This window comes from Salmo salar, chromosome ssa12 (genome assembly GCF_905237065.1).
Source record: "Salmo salar chromosome ssa12, Ssal_v3.1, whole genome shotgun sequence".
NCBI classification, from domain to species: domain Eukaryota; kingdom Metazoa; phylum Chordata; class Actinopteri; order Salmoniformes; family Salmonidae; genus Salmo; species Salmo salar.
This window is the reverse complement of record NC_059453.1, coordinates 52,223,109-52,246,364: the sequence shown is the minus strand read 5'-3', so window position 1 is coordinate 52,246,364 and position 23,256 is coordinate 52,223,109. Positions and strand designations below refer to the sequence as shown.

Here is a 23,256-nt window from a genome sequence, read left to right as displayed (position 1 = left end):
ACATGTGACTAACAAAAATGTAATAGTCAGTATTTGGTGTGGCCACCAGCTGTATTAAATACTGAAGTGCATCTCCTCCTCGTGGACTGCACCAGATTTGCCAGTTCTTGCTGTGAGATGTTACCCCACTCTTCCACCAAGGCACGTGAAAGTTCCCGTACATTTCTGAGGGGAATGGCTCTAGCCCTCACCCTCCTATCCTACAGGTCCCAGACGTGCTCAATGGGATTGAGATCTGGGCTCTTTGCTGGGCATGGCAGAACACTGACATTCCTGTCTTGCAGGAAATCACGCACAGAACGAACAGTATGGCTGGTGGTATTGTCATGCTGGAGGGTCATGTCAGGATGAGCCTGAAAGGAAGAGTACCACAAGAGTGAGGAGGATGTCTTCCCTATAACGCACAGCGTTGAGATTGCCTGCAATGACAACAAGCTCAGTCCGATGATGCTGTGACACACCGCCTCAGACCATGATGAACCCTTCACCTCCAAATCGATCCCGCACCCTCGGTGTAACGCTCATTCCTCGATGATAAACGCAAATCTGACCATCACCCCTGGTGAGACAAAACCGCGACTCGTCAGTGAAGAGCACTTTTGCCAGTCCTGTCTGGTCTGGCCATAGGCGACATTGTTGCCGGTGATGTCTGGTGAGGACCTGCCTTATAGCAAGCCTACAAGCCCTCAGTCCAGCCTCTCTCGGGCTATTGCAGACAGTCTGACCACTGATGGAGGGATTGTGCATTCCTGGTGTAACTCTGGCAGTTGTTGTTACCATCCTGTACCTGTCCCGCAGGTGTGATGTTCTGATGTACCGATCCTGTGCAGGTGTTGTTACCTGTGCTCTGCCGTTGCGAGGACAATCAGCTGTCCGTCTTGTCTCCATGTAGCGCTGTCTTAGGCATCTCACAGTACGGACATTGCAATTTATTGCCCTGGCCACATCTGCGTCCTCATGCCTCCCTGCAGCATGCCTAAAGCACTTTCACACAGATGAGCAGGGACCCTGGGCATCTTTCTTTTGGTGTTTTTCAGAGTCAGTAGAAAGGCCTCTTTAGTGTCCTAAGTTTTCATAACTGTGACCTTAATTGCCTACCGTCTGTAAGTTGTTTGTGTCTTAACCTCTCTAGGGTAGGTGGCACCAAATCGTCCCACCTCCGTAACAGCCAGTGTAATCCCGTGGCGCGTTATTCAAAAACCTCAAATGCAAAAACTTCAATTTTTCAAACATATGACTATTTTACACCATTTTAAAGACAAGACTCTCGTTAATCTAACCACACTGTCCGATTTCAAAAAGGTTTTACAACGAAAGCAAAACATTAGATTATGTCAGCAGAGTACCCAGCCAGAAATACTCAGACACCCATTTAAAAAAAAAAAAAAAATCTATCGGAATCTCACATTCCACATGTTTTGAAAAAGCTGTTGCCCAGCAACTCAAAGCCTTCCTGAAGACAAATAATGTATAGGAAATGCTTCAGTCTGGTTTTAGACCCCATCACAGCACTGAGACTACACTCGTGAAAGTGGTAAATTACCTTTTAATGGCGTCCGACCAAGGCTCTGCATCTGTGCTCGTGCTCCTAGACCTTAGTGCTGCTTTTGACACCATCGATCACCCCATTATTTTTAAGAGACTGGAAACCCTAACTGGTCTACATGGACAAGTTCTTGCCTGGTTTAGATCTTATCTTTCGGAAAGATATCAGTTCGTCTCTGTGGATGTTTGGCCTCTGGCAAATCAATTGTAAGTTTTGGCATTCCTTAAGGTTCCGTTTTAGGATCACTATTGTTTTCATTATATATTCTACCTCTTGGTGATGTCATTTGGAAACACAATGTCAACTTTCAATGCTATGTGGATGACACACAGCTGTACATTTCAATGAAACATGGTGAAGCCCCAAAACTGCTTACCCTGAAAGCCTGTGTTTCAGACATCAAATCAATTGTATTGGTCACATACACATGGTTAGCAGATGTTAGTGTGAGTGTAGCGAAATGCTTGTGCTTCTAGTTCCGACAGTGCAGAAATATCTAACAATTCCCCAACAAGTACCTAATATACACAAATCTAAAGGGGTGAATGAGAATATGTACATATAAGTATATGCATGAACAATGGCCGAGTGGCATAAGCAAAGGTACAGTAGATGGTATAAAATACAGTATATATATATGTGATGTGAGTAATGTAAGATATGTAAACATTATTAACCATCCTGGTGTGTTCTGGTCGAATTGGACCGATTTACAAGTTCTCTCTGAAAAATTTAGTTAATTTAATCTGATTATCATAAATGTCCATGACTTTGTCCACACATGGCATCTGATCACACAAAATACATTTTGATGATTTTCATTACATTTTGGGTGTTTTATTTAACTTTTGTACACCGGTAGTGTTCCCAGTCAAAAATGACCAGTCATTAGAAATGAATGGGTGAGACTCCAATTAGTGTATAAAATTTAGTTCAGGCACATGCCCATTCACCAGACCCCCATATGCGTGTGTGTTTGAGCACAGACACATACGCGCACCTCACTCCCCTTCTTGGCTTCCAATGCAACCCCCACGGGAACCTTTCCCAAATAGAATCTTTCCCCCACGGGAACCACACCTGTTGGCATTCTCACAAACAATCGCAACATTGTTTCAATAATAAATAGATATTTTCTTGCAGCTCTGGTATATAAAGCTTTTTTAAGGCCTTGCTCACAATTCATTCTGTGGCAGCACAATGACCAAACGATATACTGTATGCAAGGCTCTTGATCATATCTTTGATCATGACACTGGTGAGGAGGAGAGTCCTTGTTAAATTTGACACAAAGTAGTCTGTGATAAATTGCACAATATGTTTCATCTGAGTATTTTTTATAGTCAAAATAATCCACACATTATGCTTTGTTGAAATTCAAAAACAAGATGTATGAGCTCAGGTCAATGAGTCCTACAGGCCGTAAATAGCAAATAGAAGTTCAAAACTTGTAATTTTCACAAGATCTTAAGTTGATGAAAAGATCAGACACACCATTAGGTGATAATATACAGTTGAAGTCGGAAATGTACATACATTTAGGTTGGAGTCATTAAAACTCGTTTATCAACCACTCAACAATTTTCTAGTTAACAAACTATACTTTTGGCAAGTCGGTTAGGACAAGGGTAATTTTTCCAACAATTGTTAACAGACAGATTAATTCACTTATAATTCACTGTATCACAATTCCAGTGGGTCAAAAGTTTACATGCACTAAGTTGACTGTGCATTTAAACAGCTTGGAAAATTCCAGAAAATTATGTCATGGCTTTAGAAGCTTTTGATAGGCTAATTGACATTATTTGAGTCAATTGGAGGTGTAGCTGTGGATGTATTTCAAGGCCTACCTTCAAACTCAGTGCCTCTTTGCTTGACATCATGGGAAAATCAAAAGTCTGGTTCATCCTTGGGAGCAATTTCCAAACGCCTGAAGGTACCACGTGCATCTATACAAACAATAGTACGCAAGTATAAACACCATGGGACCACGCAGCCGTCACACCGCTCAGGAAGGAGATGCGTTCTGTCTCCTAGAGATGAACGTACTGTCACGGCTGTCGTAGTGTAGAGATGACCAAGGCGCAGCGGGTTGCGAGCTCAACATCATATTTATTTAAATTATGAGAACACGGGAAAACAACGATGTCCAAACCGACAGTTTTACAGGCTATATCACAGCAGTGCAAAATCAACTACCCACAACTAAACAGGTCAAAACAAGCACTTTAAATATGACTCCCAATCAGGAACAACGATGAACAGCTGTTCCTGATCGAGAGCCACACAGACCACAAAGAAATATACAAACTAGAAAACCCTAGAAAACAAAAAACCAGAACATACACCCAAACCCCGGAACACATAAATATAACACCCCTCTACACTACACATAACCCAGGGCCAAATAAAACAAATACCCTCTGCCACGTCCTGACCAAACTACAATAACAAATACGCCCTCTACTGGTCAGGATGTGACACGTACTTTGGTGCGAAAAGTGCAAATCAATTCCAGAACAACAGCAAAGGACCTTGTGAAGATGCTGGAGGAAACGGGTACAAAAGTATCTATATCCACAGTAAAACGAGTCCTATATCGACATAACCTGAAAGGCCGCTCAGCAAGGAAGTAGCCACTGCTCCAAAACCGCCATAAAAGAGACAGACTACGGTTTGCAACTGCACACGGGGACAAAGATCATACTTTTTGGAGAAATGTCCTCTGGTCTAATGATACAAAAATAGAACTGTTTGGCCATAATGACCATCGTTATGTTTGGAGAAAAAAGGGGTAGGATTTGAAGCCGAAGAACACCATCCCAACCGTGAAGCATGGGAGCGACAGCATCATGTTGTGGGGGTGCTTTGCTGCAGGAGGGACTGGTGCACTTCACAAAATAGATGGAATCATGAGGCAGTCAGAAAGTTTAATCTTCGTCGCAAATGGGTCTTCGAAATGGACAATGACCCCAAGCATACTTCCAAAGTTGTGGCAAAATGGCTTAATGACAAAAAAGTCAACGTATTGGAGTGGCCATCATAAAGCCCTAACCTTAATCCTATAGAAAATGTGTGGGCGGAACTGAAGAATTCTGTGCGAGCAAGGGGCCTACAAACCTGACTTAGTTACACCAGCTCTGTCAGGAGTTACGGGCCAAAATTCACCCAACTTATTGTGGGAAGCTTGTGGAAGGCTACCCAAAACGTTTGACCCAAGTTAAACAATTTAAAGGCAATGCTACCAAATACTCATTGAGTGTATGTGAACTTCTGACCCACTGGGAATGTGATGAAAGAAATAAAAGCTGAAATAAATCATTCTCTCCACTATTATTCTGACATTTCACATTCGTAAAATAAAGTGGTGAACTGAACTGACCTAAGACAGAGAATTTTTACTAGGATTAAATGTCAGGAATTGTGAAAAACTGAGTTTAAATGTATTTGGCTAAGATGAATGTAAAGTTCCGACTTCAACTGCATGTATTATTATGGATTTATAATCAGCTATAACGGGGCGGTCATTTTACGACCGGGAACACAGAATTAATTAACATGAAATGAACACAACAGGAGGGTTAAAGTGGCATTATTTAAAGTGACTAGCTATCCATTTATTAAAGTGTCCAGTGATGGGGTCTCATTGTAGGCAGCATCCTCTCTGAGTTAGTGATTGCTGTTTAGCAGTCTGATGGCCTTGAGATAGAAGCCGTTTTTCAATCTCTCAGTCCCAGCTTTGATGCACCTGTACTGACCTCTCCTTCTGGATGATAGCGGTGTGAACAGGCAGTGGCTCGGTTGGCTATTTTCCTTGATGATCTTTTTGGCCATCCTGTGATATCGGGTGCTGTCGGTGTCATGGAGGACAGGTAGTTTTCCCTCGGTGATGCGTTGTGCAGACCGCACCACCCTCTGGAGAGCCTTGCAGTTGAGGGAGGTGCAGTTGCCGTACCAGGCTGTGATACAGCCCGACAGGATGCTCTCGATTGGATATCCATAAAAGTTTATCAGGGTTTTGGGTGACAAGTCACATTTCTTCAGCCTCCTGAGGTTGAAGAGGCGCTGTTACGCCTTCTTCACCACACTGTCTGTGTGGGTGGACCATTTCAGTTTGTCTGTGATGTGTACGCCCAGGAACTTAACCTCTATGGGCTAGGTGGGACGCTTGCCGTAGGAAGTGGTGGGAGCCGTAGGAAGTGTCACGTCATGCCAGAGATCCCCTGTATTTGTTAGAGATGATCAAGGAGGGCAAGAAATTGTCAGACAGGCCACTTCCTGTAAGGAATCTTCTCAGGTTTTGGCCTGCCAAATGAGTTCTGTTATACTCACAGACACCATTCAAACAGTTTTAGAAACTTTAGGGTGTTTTCTATCCAAAGCCAATAATTATATGCATATTCTAGTTACTGGGCAGGAGTAGTAACCAGATTAAATCGGGTACGTTTTTTATCCGGCCGTGTAAATACTGCCCCCTAGCCCCAACAGGTTAAAACTTTCCCCCTTCTCCACTGCTGTCCCTTTGATGTGAATAAGAGGGTTCTCCCTCTGCTGTTTCCTGAAATCCATGATCATCTCCTTTGTTTTGTTGACGTTGAGTGAGAGGTTGCTTTCCTGACACCACACTCCGAGTGCCCTCACCTCCTCCCTGTAGGCTGTCTCGTCATTGTTGGTGATCAGGCCCACTACTGATGTGTTGTCTGCAAACTTGATGATTGAGTTGGAGGCGTGCATGACCACACAGTCGTGGTTGAACATGGAGTACAGGATAGTGCTGAGCACACACGCTTGTGGGGCCCCAGTGTTGAGGGTCAGTGAAGCGGAGATGTTATTTCCTACCTTCATCACCTGGGGGCGGCCCGTCAGAAAGACCAGGACCCAGTTGCACAGGGCGGGGTTGAGACCCAGGGCCTCCAGCTTGATGATGGGCTTGGAGGGTACTATGGTGTTGAATGCTGAGCTGTAGTCAATAAACAGCTTTCTTACATAGGTATTTTTTTTGTCCAGATGGGATAGGGCAGTGTGCAGTGTGATGGCAATTGCGTCATCTGTAGACCTGTTGGGGTGGTATGCAAACTGAAGTGGGTCTAGGGTGGCCGGTAAGGTGGCAGTGATATGATCCTTAACTAGCTTCTCAAAGCACTTCATGATGACAGAAGTAAGTGCTACGAGGCGGTTGTCATTTAGTTCAGTTATCTTCGCCTTCTTGGGTACAGGAACAATGGTAGCCATCTTGAAGCATGTGGGGACAACAGACTGGGATAGGGAGTGACTGAATATGTCTGTAAACACACTAGCCAGCTGGTCTGCGCATGCTCTGAGGAGGCGGCTAGGGATGCCGTCCGGGCCAGCATCCCTGCGAAGGTCAACAAATGTAAATGTTTTACTCACGTCAGCCACGGATAAGGAGAGGGTGGACGCAGTCTTTGTTAGCGAGCCACGACGGTGGCACTGTATCGTCCTCAAAGCGGGCAAAGAAGGTGTTTAGTTTGTCGGAAAGCGTGACGTCGGTGTCCATGACGTGGCTGTTTTTATTTTTGTAGTCCATGATTTCCTGTAGACCCTGCCAAATATGTCTCGTGTCTGAGCAGTCGAATTGCAACTCCACCTTGTCCCTGTACCGGCACTTCGCTTGTTTGATTGCCTTGCGGAGGGAATAACTACATTGTTTAAACTCAGCCATATTTCCAGACCTCTTTCCATGTTTAAATGCGGTGGATCGCACGTTCAGTTTTGCGGAAGTGGATGTCGACAAATATTTTACTTTTAAAGAGATTGTCCCACCCTGATCTGTTTCACCTGCCTTTGTGATTGTCTCCACACCCCTCCAGGTGTCGCCCATCATCACCATTATCCCCTGTGTATTTATACCTGTTTTTCTGTCTGTCTGTGCCACTTCATCTTGTTTGATCAAGTCAACCAGCATTTTGTGTCTTAGCGCCTGCTTTTTCTAGTCTCTCTTTTCTTGCCCACCCGGTTTTGACCCTTGCCTGTCCTGACTCTGAGCCCGCCTGCCTGACCACTCTGTCTGTCCCGACATCTGCCTTACCCAGACCCTGAGCCTGCCTGCCATCCGGTATTGCTGCCCGACATCTGGTTCTCTGACCCCTGCCTGCCTTGACCTGTCTATTGCCTGCCCTTGTTGGATTATTAAACCATTGTTAATTCGACATTGTCTGCATCTGGGACTAACCTTTAAACCTGATAAAATATGATTGTGGCTCAAGCAGCCTCAAATGTTTTCAGTCAGACATTCACGCTTGCCATGAAGAGTTGAAATATCTAGCCAACATTTTGAATTTCATAACATCATTAGTAAACTTCAGAGGTGTATTGATTTGATGCTTTGGCTTTGATTAGAGGCAAGTACAAACGCATACTAGTTGTAGTCATCACTCCTTCTCAAGAGCCTAGACATTCTGGGTGATGCGAAACAACGTCTTCATCTCACTGGATTATTTTCTGGCGAGCTCTCATTGGTTATTGCTCATCACCGTTCTAAAACTTGCCGTTGCACATCTCACACTACACGAGCATTGCAGATTTTGTGCCGATAAAATATCGGGACGTCTTGGACTGCTCAAAGACGAGATCAGTAGCCCTCATCATACCCGCTTACACTAAACGAGCCTCAGTGACTGCTGCGTGCCCCGAGTAGACAACGACATGAGGAGTTTGTCTCCGATCTTGTCTGGCTTAGCCTTCCAGATAAAGCGAAATATGTTTTGCTCATATGATTTGAAAACTAAATATTCTGGAGAAGGCAACTCCATAAGTAAGTAAGCAAGTAAAATAGGATATAAGTTCATCAGCGTAATTTTTCCATTAATAAAAAAAGTATTAATATCTCCGTCGTTAAAGGATCTTGTATGTTTTTTTGTATTTTGGTAAATACATTTCTCTCTCTCTCTCTCTCTCTATCTATCTATCTATCTATCTATCATAATTCAATTCAATTGAAGGGCTTTATTGGCATGAGAAACATATGTTAACATTACCATAGCAAGTGAAATAGATAATGGTTGGAGTGGCGGCCATGGCTGGATACTGGCTCTCAGACAGGGGAGACCGCATACTGGACAGCTTTCTGAAGGGACACTAGAACTACACTGCTATCAATAACTTATTACCATACCCTGTTAGTGGGTATATGTATATAATAAATGTATAATTGACATTAACACCAATCAGACACTAGCCTGGGTGCCAGTCTGTTTATGCTCTCTTGCCAACTCCTTATGAAATGTTGTAAACATGGCAATTACATAAGGAGTTGGCAATAGAGTAGAAACAGACTGGCACCCAGGCTAAACAGACTATTACATATAATTTGTAAATAAATAAAGATCCCCGAGACAAACTGTTATTTGAAAAGTTTTAATAATAAACATTGCTCTGTGCACCTTGCCTTCAACACTATCATGCAGTCAATTTCAACAAAGATTATAGAACGGACACTTGATTGCATAAAACGGTGTTAAAAACACTTATCTCCCTCACTAGCTTTAAGCACCAGCTGTCAGAGCAGCTCACAGATCACTGCACCTGTACATAGCCCATCTATAATTTAGCCCAAACTACTACCATCTTCCCCTACTGTATTTATTTATTTTATTTATTTTGCTCCTTTGCACCATATTATTTATATTTTAACTTTGAACTTTCTTCAAATAACAAATCTACCATTCCAGTGTTTTACTTGCTACACTGTATTTACTCTGCCACCATGGCCTTTTTTTGCCTTTACCTCCCTTATCTCACATCATTTGCTCACATTGTATATAGTCTTATTTTTCTACTGTATCATTGATTGTATGTTGTTTTACTCCATGTGTAACTCTGTGTTTTTGTATGTTGTCGAACTGCTTTGCTTTATCTTGGCCAGGTCGCAATTGTAAATGAGAACTTGTTCTCAACTTGCCTACCTGGTTAAATAAAGGTGAAATAAAAAAAATAAAAAAATCATAAAAAATTGTATGTGTGCAAATGTATGTATGTTTGTGTGTATGTATATACACAGAGTTTACAAAACAAAACATTATGAACACCTGCTCTTTCCATAACAAAGACTGACCAGGTGAATTCAGGTGAAAGTTATGATCCTTTATTTATGTCACTTGTTAAATCCACTTCAAGCATTGTGGATGAAGGGGAGGAGACAGATTAAAGAAGGATTTTTAAGCCTTGAGACAATTGAGACATCGATTGGGAAAAACAAAATATTTACGTGCCTTTTGAGCGGGGTATGGTAGTAGGTGCCAGGCCGGTTTGTGTCAAGAACTGCAACGCTGGTGGGTTTTTCACACTCAACAGTTTCACGTGTGTATCAAGAATGGTCCACCACCCAAAGGACAGCCATCCAACTTGACACAACTGTGGGAAGCCTTGGAGTCAGCATCCCTGTGGAACGCTTTCAACACCTTGTAGAGTCCATGCCCCTAACGCCAGTTAGTAACTTACTTCAAACTGGGGGGAGGGTGTTCTTAATGTTTTGTACAGTCAATGTATGTATGTACACTTTGTACATTAAGTTTTCAACTTGCCAAGCAACACTATCATACACTCAATTTGAAAAGAAAAATCACAGAAATCTCAAAGATGCATAAAACGTCAAATATATATATTTTTAAATGTAAAAATAAGTTTGTGTGTGTGTGTGCGTGCGTGTATGTTTGTAGGTATGCACAGTGATTTAGCACAGTGATTTAGCACACTGTCAACGAAAGTCTTCATTGCTCTGGTCCACCCTCCTGCTTCTCTTTGGAACAGCTGAAAAGACAGATGTACTGTGTACATGTCATATTCACATACACTTTTAGCTTAAACGACATGTACACAAATCACATTGATTTACTATTTTACTTAGCCTTGCTACAGCCCAAATCATCATACATTACAATTTACACATTACTATTTCCTACTGGCTTATAGGAAGTGATTGACAGGTAAACTGACCTTTAGGGCATTGATGGGAGATGACATAGTGTATAATTAGTCCACAGGTAGCCAGTAGGACAAACACAGTGAGGATGTGACGCCACAGGAAATCAAGTGGCTCTGATGGAAAGAGAGGAGAGAGATCCAGAGAGGGATATCTTTATAATATACGTACTGTAGAATGCAGTAAAATGCTACTTCATTGATTTAGGGCTACACACTGAGTAAACCAAACATTAGGAACAGCTTCCTTAAATATTTAGTTGCACCTCCCCCACCCCATTTTGCCTTTCGGAACAGCCTCAATTCGTCGAGGCATAGACTTTACAAGGTGTCGAAAGCATTCCACAGGGATGTTGGCCCATGTTGACTTCAATTTCCACAGTCGTTTCAAGTTGGCTGGATGTCCTTTCGGTGGTGGACAATTCTTGATACCAGTGAAGGCTGCTGAGGGGAGGACAGCTCATTATAATGGCTAAAATGGTACAAATGGAATACCTGATACTATTCCACTCATTCCACAGAAGCCATTACCACAAGCCCGTCATCCCCAATTAAGGTGCCACCAACCTCCTGTGCTTGATACACATGGGAAACTGTAGAGTGTGGAAAATCCATCTTTAGCCTTTTGAGGTAGATTTAACAAGTGCTTGCCTCGAAGCGAGCATAAAAGGCATGTAGCTCGTCTGGTAGGCCCTCGTCACTGGGCAGCTCACGGCTGGATTTCCCTTCGTAGTCCCAGTCCCGTGTAGCTTAGTTGGTAGAGCATGGTGTTTGCAACGCCAGGGTTGTCGGTTCGATTCCCACGGGGGACCAGTACGGAAGAAAACATTTTTTTTAATGAAATGTATGCATTCACTACTGTAAGTCGCTCTGGATAAGAGCGTCTGCTAAATGACTAAAATGTAAATGTAAAATGTAATAGTTTTCAAGCCCTGCCACATCCGACTAGCGTCAGAGCCGGTGTAGTAGGATTCAATCTTAATTATGTATTGACGCTTTGACTGTTTGATGGTTTGTCTGAGGGCGATGCGGTATTTCTTGTAAGCGTCTGGATTACTGTCCCGCTCCTTGAAAGTGGCAGCTATAGCCTTTAGCTCGATGCGGATGTTACCTGTAATTCCATGGCTTCTGGTTGGGATATCAACGTACGGTCACTTTGGGGGTGAAGTCGTTGATGCACTTATTGAAGAAGTCGTTGACTGAGGTGGTAAACTCCTCAATGCCATTGGATGAATCCCAGAACATAGTCTGTGCTAGCAAAACAGACCTGTAGCGTAGCATCCACGTCATCTGACCATTTCCGTATTATCTGAGTCACTGTAGTTTTTGCTTGTAAGCAGGAATCATGGGGGTTAGAATTATTAGGATGTGACGCCACAGGAAATGAAGTGGCTCTGATGGAGAGAGAGGAGTGAGATCCAGAGAGGGATATCTTTATAATATACGTATTGTAGAATGCAGTAAAATGGTGCTTCCTGCTTTAGTTTTTGCTTGTAAGCAGGAATCAGGAGGATAGAATTATTGTCAGATTTACCAAATGGAGGGCGAAGGAGAGCTTTGTATGCGTCTCTGTGTGTGGAGTAAAAGTGGTTTAGAGTTTCTTTCCTCTGGTTGCACGTGACATGCTGGTCTTACTGCCAGCATCGGTTTGTGGTAGTAAATAGACGGCTACGAATAATTTAAATGAGAACTCTCTTGGTAGATAGTGTGGTCTACAGCTTATAACAAGGTCCTCTATCTCAGGCGAGCAATACCTGGAGACCTCTTTAATATTAGACATCGGTCACCAGCTGTTATTGACAAATAGATACAAACCCCCGCCCCTCGTCTTACCAGACGTAGCTTCTCTGTCCTGCCGATGCACAGAACCCAGCCAGCTCTATATTATCCGTGTCGTCATTCAGCCACAACTCAGTAAAAGATAATATATTACAGTTTTTAATCTCCAGTTGGTCGAACAGTCTTGATCGCAGATCATCCATTTTATTTTCCAATGATTGCACATTGGTCAATAGAACAGATGGTAGTAGAGATTTACTCCCTCGCCAACTAATTTTCAGAAGGCAGCCCGATCTCCGTTCCATATTTACTAAAAGGCTACATGATAACATAAGATACACATACACACACGGTATAGGTTATTGATTAGAAACTTGATACGATGACAAGAGGTCCTTAGCAGACCAACACAATATGACACGTGTTACACAAGATGGAGATTTAAAGAGGGAGCGGGAGGGAAAGAGAGCGAAAGAGAAACAACCCATGGATACATTTGTAAACTATACTTAGTTTAGCCGTAATACCTTGCCCCGAACTGCCGCTCTTATGGGTAAAAAGTGTAATGCATGTATTTATGTGTTGAAGGTCTTCGTTGGGTATCTCTGTTGGGCCCAGGCCTTCGTGGGCCGAGTCTTCCTAGTGAGAAAGATTCGACGTAGACCTTGTTCTTTGGGTGGCCTTCTCCATCGTTCTCAGGTGTAAGTCTCTGATTGTCCACAAAATGTCACAATGTTCTTTCTCTTTGTTGTCTGTTTCCTTGTAATCATTCTGGAAGAGTGGTCTACTGAGGATGGCTAATCACCCATGTAGATGATCCCAGTGTGGGGATGAAAGCAGTGTAGACGAACGATAACTTGAAAAGAATAACCGGATGGTTCTGCTTAAATACACCTTCTTAGATACAATACTTAGAACAGCCAGTCAACCGTAGCATTGATTGTTAAGAGGTCCTTTGTCTTCTTCAACATCATGTTGCGTTTTGGGGTCGTGACTAATCGTAGACCTCGGCTGCAGCGTGTGGTCATCCTAGTCTGGTATGTTAATCCTTAACTCAAATTCTTTATACCATCGGGTAGAAAGGGGCATTTCCATCTTGCTGGCATGCTCTCTGGGTTCCCTGGGGCATAGCTAGTTGCGAGGCAAGATATCACAATCCAGATCAGAGTCAAAAGGTACAGAACAGAAGGAGACAAAGGGAGACAAAGGGCTGTGAAACATGGATTTGATTTTAGACACATGAAAAGTGGGATGTACTGTATACGGAGGGTATGGGGCAAAACAAGATGAACAGCAGAGGGGCTAATGACCTTGGAGATGAGGAAAGGGCCGATAAACCGGGGGGGAAAGTTTGCGGGAAGGGCAGATCCTGGGTGAACAGCCATAACTTCTGCCCGAGACGATACCGGGGAGCTGTGGTCCGGTGGTAGTCCGCTTGACGTTGATACATGGAGGTGGTCTTGAGAAGGGCCGACTGGGCTTTCTTCTAGGTACGACGACAGCGGCGGTAGTCCAGGGAACACTCAAAGGGCAAGGAAGGGTGTTGTGTGTGTGTGTATTCGACCGACACTAGTTGCTGGCTCCAGGTGGTGGAGTTGGCAGAGACCAGGCAGCAAAGATTAGTTTCCAAGTCTTGGTTGGCTCGCTCCGACTGGCCGTTCGATGTGGGAACCCAGAGGACAGTCTGGCGGACGGCCCAATGAATATGCAGAACGCCTTCCAGAACCTGGATGAGAACTGAGGACCCCGGTCGGAGACCATGTTTACTGGGAGTCCATGGATCCGGAAGACGTGCTGCACCACGTGCTGCACCATAAGGTGGGCCGCTCTTTGGCTGAGGTTGCAGGAGACCAGCAGGAGCTTGCCGAGGAATCTTGTTCGGCATGCAGACCGTATATGTGGTGATGAATGCGGAGACATCGGGAATCATGATATGCTACCAAAAGCATTGTCGCTTCAAAGGCCAGGGTCCGACAGGAGCCCGGGTGGCAGGCAAGCCTAGTGGAGTGGGCCCACGCCAGGACCGAGGAGCGGACCGCTTCAGGAACAAACATCCGGTTATCTGGGCCCCCCCGGGGTTAGGCTGGAAACGCTGCGCCAATGTATCCCCCAGCTTAGTGCCGTCGCCAGGCACGAGGTGGGAAAGATGGTCTCGGATTCCAGTGTTGTAGACATGGGGCTTTAGCGGCGCAACAGCTCATCCAGCTTGACATTCTTGGATCCCGGTCGGTATGAGAGGGAGAAGTTGAACCTGGTGAAAAGCAGAGCCCATCTAGCTTGCCTGGAATTGAGACAATTGGCGGTGCGGAGATATTCTAGGTTTTTGTGGACGGTCCACTCATTGAACGGATGTTCCGTCCCCTCCAGCCAGTGCCTTCACGCCTCCAACACCATTTTCTCTTCGAGAAGCTCACGATTCCCCACATCGTAGTTCCTCTCCCTGGCGTTGAGGCAATGGGAGAAGGTGGCGCAGGGATGTCACTTGAGCTCCTGGGACAGCACTGCCCCACTCCGACATCCGAAGCATCGGCCTCCACCACGAACTGGCGGGACAGGTCAGGATGAACCAAGATGGGAGCTGTGGTGAAACTGTTTGAGATCCCGGAATGTCCAGTAAGCAGCTGGGGACCATGTGAATGGAACCTTAGGAGAGGTGAGTGCAGACAGGGGGGAAACCAGGGTGCTGTAACCCCGGATAAAGCGGCAATAAAAGTTGCCGAATCCCAGGAAACATTGCAGCTGCACCCTGGACATAGGCTGGGGCCAATCCACCACCGCTCTCACCTTCCCAGGTTCCATCTGGACACTCCCTGCAGTGATGATGTAACCCAGGAAGGGGACGGTGGAGTGATGGAATTTGCACTTCTCCACTTTCACAAAAAGCTGGTTCTCCAGGAGTTGTTGGAGAACCTATCGGACGTGGAGCACATGTTCTTGGGCGGAGCGGGAGGAGACGAGGATGTTGTCGAGGTAGACGAAGCAGAACCGGTTCAATATGTTGCGGAGGACATCATTGACAAGAGCCTGGAACACAGCAGGGGCGTTGGTAAGTCCATAGAGCATGACCAGATACTCGTAGTGACCTCTGGCCATGTTGAAGGCAGTCTTCCACTTGTCCCCTTCCCGTATCCGCACCAGGTGGTAGTCATTCCATAGGTCCAGCTTGGAGAACACAGTGGCCCCCTGAAGCGGCTCGAAGGCCTAGGAGATGAGTGGTAGTGGGTAGCGGTCCTTCACTGTGATGTCGTTGAGACCCCTGTAGTCGATGCATGGGCCCAGGGTTTTGTCCTTCTTCTCCACAAAGAAAAAAAATGTACAACAACCTGAGGAACATAAAGCAATTCTATTTGTTTTGGTCTGCTACTGTAACTGCTACTGTAACTAGGTGAAGATGACTAACACACCTGATGTAGGATTCAATGCTGTACTGGGGGTCAAAGGAAAGGTCAAGCCTGGTGAGAAGAGAACTCATATTACACAAGAAAGTCATTAATTAAGCAGAAAAAGAGAAGTATATTACACATGACCTACAAATCAGATGGACTAAAAGAACACAAATCTGGACTGAAATTACAAGCAGCTATGAATAGGTATTTTAGTAAACCGGTCTGAGATTTTAGTGAATTAATGAGAACAGAAAATGTTTAACTGTAAACTAAGTTACATTTAGTGGTCCTATTGGTAGTTGGTCTCACTGGGGTCAAAGTTGAACTAACAGTCGAACCTGCTGGGAAGCATCACAAGACAAGTTAATTGTGTATCTATTTACACAAGAAGTAAGGTATTCATCACTTAGTTAGAAAACAACACAACTCAGTCAACAGAAAGATGACATGTTCACAATAGCATAATGTGGCACATTATTGTTAAAACCCAGACCTTTGACTGAATGTACAATTGGAAACAGTATTTGCAAAGACGGTCCCTTAGAGGACCAATACACCTGTTGTAGGACTCACTGTGATGATGAGGGCAAAGTAGAAACAGGCTTTTCTTACCGCTGTAACGAGCTCTGCTATAAAATAACAGCAGCACTAGGGCTGTTGCGGTGACCGTATTAAAGCTACCCTGGCTTTATTTGTCACAATGCTTACTTAAAAGAGGTGGGTTTTTTTTTTACAAGCGGTCATTTTTGTTAATGGTGTTTTCCGCTAATGGAACATTCGCGCTTATAGCCTACTACCATGTGCGCATTGCCGCTCTTATAATGTGAAGAAATAGCCAAATAGTTTATCAATATTTTAAGCTAAACGTTCTGATCTGCTGTGTCAGCCACATTGCATAATTCTTTGGGGGGGGGGATGCTAGCAGTTGTATTAATTTGGAATCTATCGCATCGCCCAACTGTCCCAGACTATGTTTGGTATATCTATTTCTTGCACAGAATAAAATAGGTACATTTTTGTACTATGGGGGATAGTAGATTGACATAGGCTAGTGCTTTTGCTGTTCGTTAGGCCAACCTATCTTGTTGGCTGACGAAAAGTAAATGTGGACTGTTCTTCCAATATCTTCTATAGGCACCTCAGAATTGGATAAGGACTCGCACAGTTGCGTCCCCGATGTGTCTGTCTTAACTTGTAGCCTGTGAGAAAGACCCTATCATGTGACAGAGAGCCGTATGAGTGAGAGAGCTTCGGATTGGCAGCACACTCAGGGAGAAGGGCACAACACAGCACTCCGGGCCGCAAAAGGCACAGATTTTTTTAGGGTGCATTACAGCCACATAGGGGATGCCACCGTGGAATTCGAGGCATTATCAAGTGCTTGTCAAATTGTGAATAAGAGACTTTTGGAGTGTGTACAGCCTGTGCAAAAACAGAGCAGAGATCATGCCTTTCAAGCAACCTTTTTTAAAATCATCATTAGAGTCTCATCATTCAGCCTTACTGTGTATTAAAAATCTAAACATGTAGCCCATCGTTTGTAGAACAACTGAAGTTACGTTAATATCTAAAAAATTTATAATTTGTTCAATTGTATTCTTCATACTATAGAATAATATAAAATAATACCACGGAATTATAAGTAACTCTTGTCTGCTACATTAACTAGTGTCGCCCACAGCCATTCGGCATAGCCACATCAGGACCTAACAGACGAAAAACTCAGAGTATGCTATTCTTTTCTTCTGAAATAGACTACATTTTCTTCATATAATGCCTAAGATAACCTGTCTAAAATAAATAATGGATTTATTGTGAAGGTGTGGGCTATATTACATGGATTTATTAGACTTTTTAAAATGGCTTGTCGGCTATGTGTGGAAGACAGGAGATGCTAAATGTGTTTATGTTAATTAACGGTCAATTACTGTGATACCGACAGTTATTTAATTGACAATCACCGGCTGACGAAATGTTGAGACCTCCACAGCTCTAAGAAGCACCACAAAGTACATTTAAAAGAAGAAACAAAACTAATGTGTATCCTACCTGTTGGAAAGGGTTTAGTTGTTGGATCACTAATGTAAACTCCCACCAGATCTAAAAACATTTTGGGGATTGAAATGTGGTATTTAGTTTGTGGGTCAGAATGAATATATTAATACTAAGAATGTGCTAAAGTGATTTCGATCATGAAGACCTGCAGCCCTGATAGATTTGTTTAGATAATGACTCACCTGTAAAGCTGTACCCATCACTGCGTGGAGAGAGAGAGTTTGGTCCTGAGCTCACTCTGTAGTCACAGCTCACCTCCTTACTCCTCACTGACTGTAGACCACTGATCAGATCACTATGATTTGGAGTGAATTGACAGAACTGCTCTCCGGCTGCTGAGGTGGCTTTTCTCTTCTTGATCTTTGCTGTGAAGGATGGCTGACTCTCCTCTCCAACATACAGGTTACAGGTGGTGTCAGGACTGACGGATCCAGGAATCAAACACAAGACGCTGAAGTACCCATCAGAAATGACTGTAATATCTGGTTTTGGATCTGTTAGGAAAGAACAGAGACTCCTTTTTGCATCACTCTATTTGAATGTAATGTATATGTCACAATTAACACTACTAAACTAAATCCTGCCATTCTCTTTATTTTAACTAACAGCATGTCTTATTTGATATCATGTCTATTTATGAGTGCCATTTAGTCATGTGTGCTGTGTTTACAATGATTTCCTTTCACTTAATTCCTTACATTCTCGCGTGTGAAATGAAATTGAATCCCATGGACTATTTTAATTGCTTATATGGTGTGGGGGATGATGGAGTGTGTCACTTGTCATTTAATTATAAATTCATTTTCAATGTTTAAGTACTCATAGATATTGCAGCACTTGATATACGTTTGAAAAAGAAAAATAATTAATTCACTGTTGTCTATTAGATGATAACAATGCATCTACAATTATGTAGTTTAGGTTAACAAGATACATTTGATTGATTGATGTAATATTATTTAGTAAAAGTAAAAAACACTCACAATGACCTTGGGCTTCGATGTGTTGGAAGGTGACTGGAAATAACACAATAGGTCTTGATCAGGAAAATGTGCCATTCAAAAAAAGCATGAGAGACAAGAACACTTTGTAGAAGTTGGTAAAGTTTCATATACAACAATGGATCCATGGGCATGTTATCAAGCAGTAGTCATTCTGATCTGAACAAAATATAATGATAGAGAAAAATACATCAATAAGATGATCAATGGAATAGGACACTTATTACAGCCATGAGATTCAGAAATATATAAAGACTTCCTGAAGTAACATATTAAAGAGGAGAGAGAATCCTGTAGCACTAATAGATGATGGAACTTGGAATGGAGGAATAACTCACCAAAAAGGAGGATGACCAAAAACAGATGACCAGCCATATCAGGGATGAACAATGCCATTTATCAGACGTCTACAGACTGTTAGTCTGACTTAACAGAAGATGGTGACTGTGTCAGAGAGGATTGTTTGAATAGAGAAGTAGACATGGAGTTTGTTCACAGGAAAACCACAGATAGCAGAAACCAGTCTCATATGGAAAGTGTGACTAATGTTGCAGAGGAACATTCAGAATAATTTATCAGTCACTATTTTTGTTGTCTGTAGCTATTTGTCTTTAACAGCTGATGTTTTGCATCACTAGATGGCTTCAATTACATTTTCAAAACCTACAAACTAATTGTCTGAGTAAAAGATTTGACTTATTGGTTTCATGTGTTTGACAACAGTATTTGTGGTTGAGTTTGAGTTTTATTAATCACTCCTTGTAATTTCAGACATTCTCGGTTAACCCAGAACTAAAGTCTTGTGTAATTGGTCAGATGCTTTATTTAGGTACTGAGTCCATATGTGTTTAGATAAGAGAACAGAACAAGCATCCGAACCAGAACGAGGAGCTTGACTCTTTGCCTTTGCAAGTTACAGGCCAGTCTATGGACCAAATGTCCCCTCTACTTTTTTTACTTACCCGGAGTCAGATTAATTTATGGATACCATTTTAATGTCCCAGTTTGAAGTAATTTGCTAACTAGCATTACAACAAACAGTATGATAAAATATCCAAAGTGGAACATGGTAAAATGGCACAAGAGTACATTGTCTACAAACATTCAAATTGTCTTCTTACCATGAATTGTGACTGTAGCAGGCTCACTGTATATGGATCTAAACAGCTAACCTTTAGCACTGTACTGCCATTGTAATACAGTACTGTACTGCCATTGTATTTTGACCTCAGCAGGTTAACTTTGACCTGTTCATCTGAGCAGCTGAGCTCCTGTAGAAGAAACACTGCGTTACAGAGACAGGAGGAGTCTGACAGCTGAACTGAGTCTCTCTCTCTGATGACTGTAGGACACACTGTCAGACTAGGCTGAGGAAGGCCTGTGAGATCAGAGGAAAATAATATTTCACACTACGGCAATCTGTGAAATCTCTAATATTGTCTTAGTCTTATGTTCCCTTAATCAATATCATTATACCCTCAAATAGAGAACACAGAGAGTCAGTGAACGACATCTCCATATTAAGTTAACTAGACTTTTACTAAACAGATGACAGTGACTGACTAAAATATTGTTAGCACATTTCATTTAATGGGGAAACTAAAATCGTTAAAATTGAAAAACGACTTTAAAACTAAAGTGTGTGGAGATCTTACTATGTCACCCTTAACAATGTTATCTCACTAACCTTGAGCTTGGAGGGATGAAACAGCATCTAGCAATGACAAAAAGTCAAACGAGCATCTTACTCATTCTGGGAGAAAAAAACATCCTTCAAATGTCTTTGTGTCTTCTGTTGTCCATTTACAGTGCATTTATACAGATGCAGTACATTAGTAAAATGGAGACTGTTCATTAGCAGTAACAACTCAATCACACAGCACATAATGACTTACATTCCACATGCTGATCTTTTAATTGTTTTATATACAGTACCATGAATGAACATTTGTACAGCACGGTCAACCAACCGGCAGGTTAGTTTTCTTAGGTGACGAGAGGTGGATATTATACTATAGGAGAGTAATCATAGCTATGATACATAGTGAAAGTATGCATGTGATCTCAGTTCTTCATGTGTAGTTTATAACCGGACATACAGTACTATTAACATAGAGACCAGCCCTCATACAAGTCTGAAAGAAAGTCACCTTTATTGAATGAATATAAACAAGCTGGCCAACACTCAATAGTAATATTCTGATACAGCACATACAATAGCAAACGTCTGGGGCAGTGGAGACAGCCTCCTACAGTAGGTTTTAAAACACAGTATCCATGCTGAACAGAACATTCTCTCTCTTTCTCTCAGGGGGTTTCCTGCAACAGAGAATTTTGAATCTCTCGCTCTCTTTCTTTGTCTCTTACACATACACATGCGCACACCTACAGTACACATACACACGAATGCATGCGCGCACGCGCACACACACACACACACACACACACACACACACACACACACACACACACACACACACACACACACACACACACACACACACACACACACACACACACACACACACTTCTGACAGATTTACATGTGTAACACCCCAAAATTATGCTGCCTCTCTCATAACACTGCACAGGCTGTCTACTAGGGGGACACGATAGGTGAGGAGACACACACCACTCTCAATCACAACATCGCACTGTCACGATGCAGAGGCAATTCATGTATGAGGACTGGAGCATCATGGGAAATAAGCCCACGTTCACACAAGTAATCATTCAGCATGCTGGACACACATTTAACTTGTTCCTAAATCTTTACTGTACAGCAGAAAACAGTTACTATTACAAATAGTACAGTCCCAAACTGACATATTCAATAAGCCAAACTGATTAAAAAAAATGTAATCAAGAATAACTTAAATACAAAAAATTAACACCATTTTTAAGTGGGTGAATCAGGTCTTTTAAGTGGGTGAATCAGGTCTTTTACTCCTTCGATTACTATTGGTGATGTCTGTTGGCCTTCAACTCCTGGGTCGTGTTCATTAGGCATCAAACAGAAGAAGAATGCGCTGAAACAGGGAAAGACTACTTGGACTTGTCCAATGAGAAACGCTCATTCTCATTTTCCGTTGCAAAACATTTTAAAATATTGCGTGGTGTATGTTAACTGATAGGCCATTGATGAATCCTTAACAGTTTGATTGCACATCAAGATCTTGCTCTGCATAGAGGATAGGAGATTCTCCCCAACCTTTCACTCTCAGTTGGCACATTACTTTAAAATCTGCATGCATCAACATAATGAAGTGTTCCATGTTTTCTACCATGTTCTATATACCAGGTGCTGTATCTTCACTTCTCATTGTAGGAGAAACCCCTACTTCAAGTATTCAGTAGTAAATGACCTGAAAATTGAGGATTCTGAATCCGTTCCCCATGATGGTAAAGTGAGAGGTTCTTCACACCTCCATCCGTGTGCTCTTCTGGATTGCCTTTCCTTACAGATCATTAGTACCAATCTCTGACATTGAAAACACAAACACAACATCCACACAACATCTTTATTTTTTTCTTCAATTTGATTTAATCCAAACTGGTGATTGTTGGTCAATGGGAGGAGGAGTTGTGAGACAACTGTTCTGTCTGTATTCTGTGTTGAAGTTGACTCAGAGGTGACCATTGTATAGGGATCAATTCTGTTTGGATCCCAATGGAGAATGGGGCACTTTTCTACAAAAATCACAATATCAGCCACACACACACACACACACACACACACACACACACACACACACACACACACACACCCATGGAGGACGGAGGGGGGCAGGTGGTGGTGGGGGGGTGTAACAGTCTTGGATGTTTTCCCACTAGAATGGTTTGTGTGTTTTTGTACACACTCAACTGTCACATATGTCACCACATCTGGGTACACCAGGACAACGGCATTGAAGACAACAACAAACAAACACACAACACAGAGACTGGCTGGACAATGCATCTGCAACGACGGAGTCACTCCAAACCTCCACTTTAACCAAGGTAGTGATAGTCCTCACTCACAAGTGCAAGTTTCTATCCGCTGTGCTGCTCAAAATAGTCTCTTTGCTACTTTAGTGAGCTGCAAAAACAGGATGTCTTTCCCTCTGTGAGAAGACTAAGGTCTCACTCTAACCCAACGGTGTGTGTGTGTGTGTGTGTGTGTGTGTGTGTGTGTGTGTGTGTGTGTGTGTGTGTGTGGGAAGAGAGAGAGAGAGAGTCTCTAAATACATTTCTCACACTGCAACAGGAATGTAACATTAGGTCTTCTAAATGAGAATGGAATCATTTTCTCACTCCTTTCCTTTGGGCTATGTCTCAAGGTTTCTTAGGCCAGATTATCATTCATGAGAACCACAGACAGGGAATGTTGCTTTCTGCTACTGAGTTTTTCTTGTAATGTACAAAACAGAGGAAAGTCACATGTCACTCCACACACTTAATAAGCGTTTTCTCTATCCTTTGGTGAGTAAAAAAAATAAAAAATAAAACATTTATTTTTATACTCAATATTTTTTTGTTGTTGACAATATTCTGACCACTCCATAGA

General features: G+C 42.7%; 2 protein-coding genes across 26 annotated transcripts in view; both read right to left on the bottom strand.

The window, feature by feature from the left end:
• Window positions 1–19,204, bottom strand: part of LOC106565167 (uncharacterized) — a 52,799-nt gene extending 33,595 nt beyond the window's left edge. Inside the window, exons 1-8 of one of the 2 annotated variants that reach the window (XM_045691494.1) lie at window positions 19,046–19,203; window positions 18,690–18,722; window positions 17,889–18,200; window positions 17,701–17,751; window positions 15,930–15,992; window positions 15,670–15,717; window positions 10,502–10,603; window positions 9,629–10,315 (exon numbers count right to left, since the gene is read on the bottom strand). In XM_045691494.1, the coding sequence (XP_045547450.1) occupies window positions 10,263–10,315; window positions 10,502–10,603; window positions 15,670–15,717; window positions 15,930–15,992; window positions 17,701–17,751; window positions 17,889–18,200; window positions 18,690–18,722; window positions 19,046–19,103 (720 nt within the window). In that variant the 5' untranslated portion in view covers window positions 19,104–19,203 and the 3' untranslated portion in view covers window positions 9,629–10,262. Of the gene's footprint in view, window positions 1–9,628; window positions 10,316–10,501; window positions 10,604–15,669; window positions 15,718–15,929; window positions 15,993–17,700; window positions 17,752–17,888; window positions 18,201–18,689; window positions 18,723–19,045 lie in introns of those variants that run through there. The other variant, XM_045691493.1, reaches the window with a different exon arrangement.
• The window catches only part of LOC106565164 (mucin-6-like), a 116,938-nt gene that overhangs the window by 82,622 nt on the left and 11,060 nt on the right, over window positions 1–23,256 (bottom strand). The gene's annotated exons all lie outside the window — the stretch shown is intronic.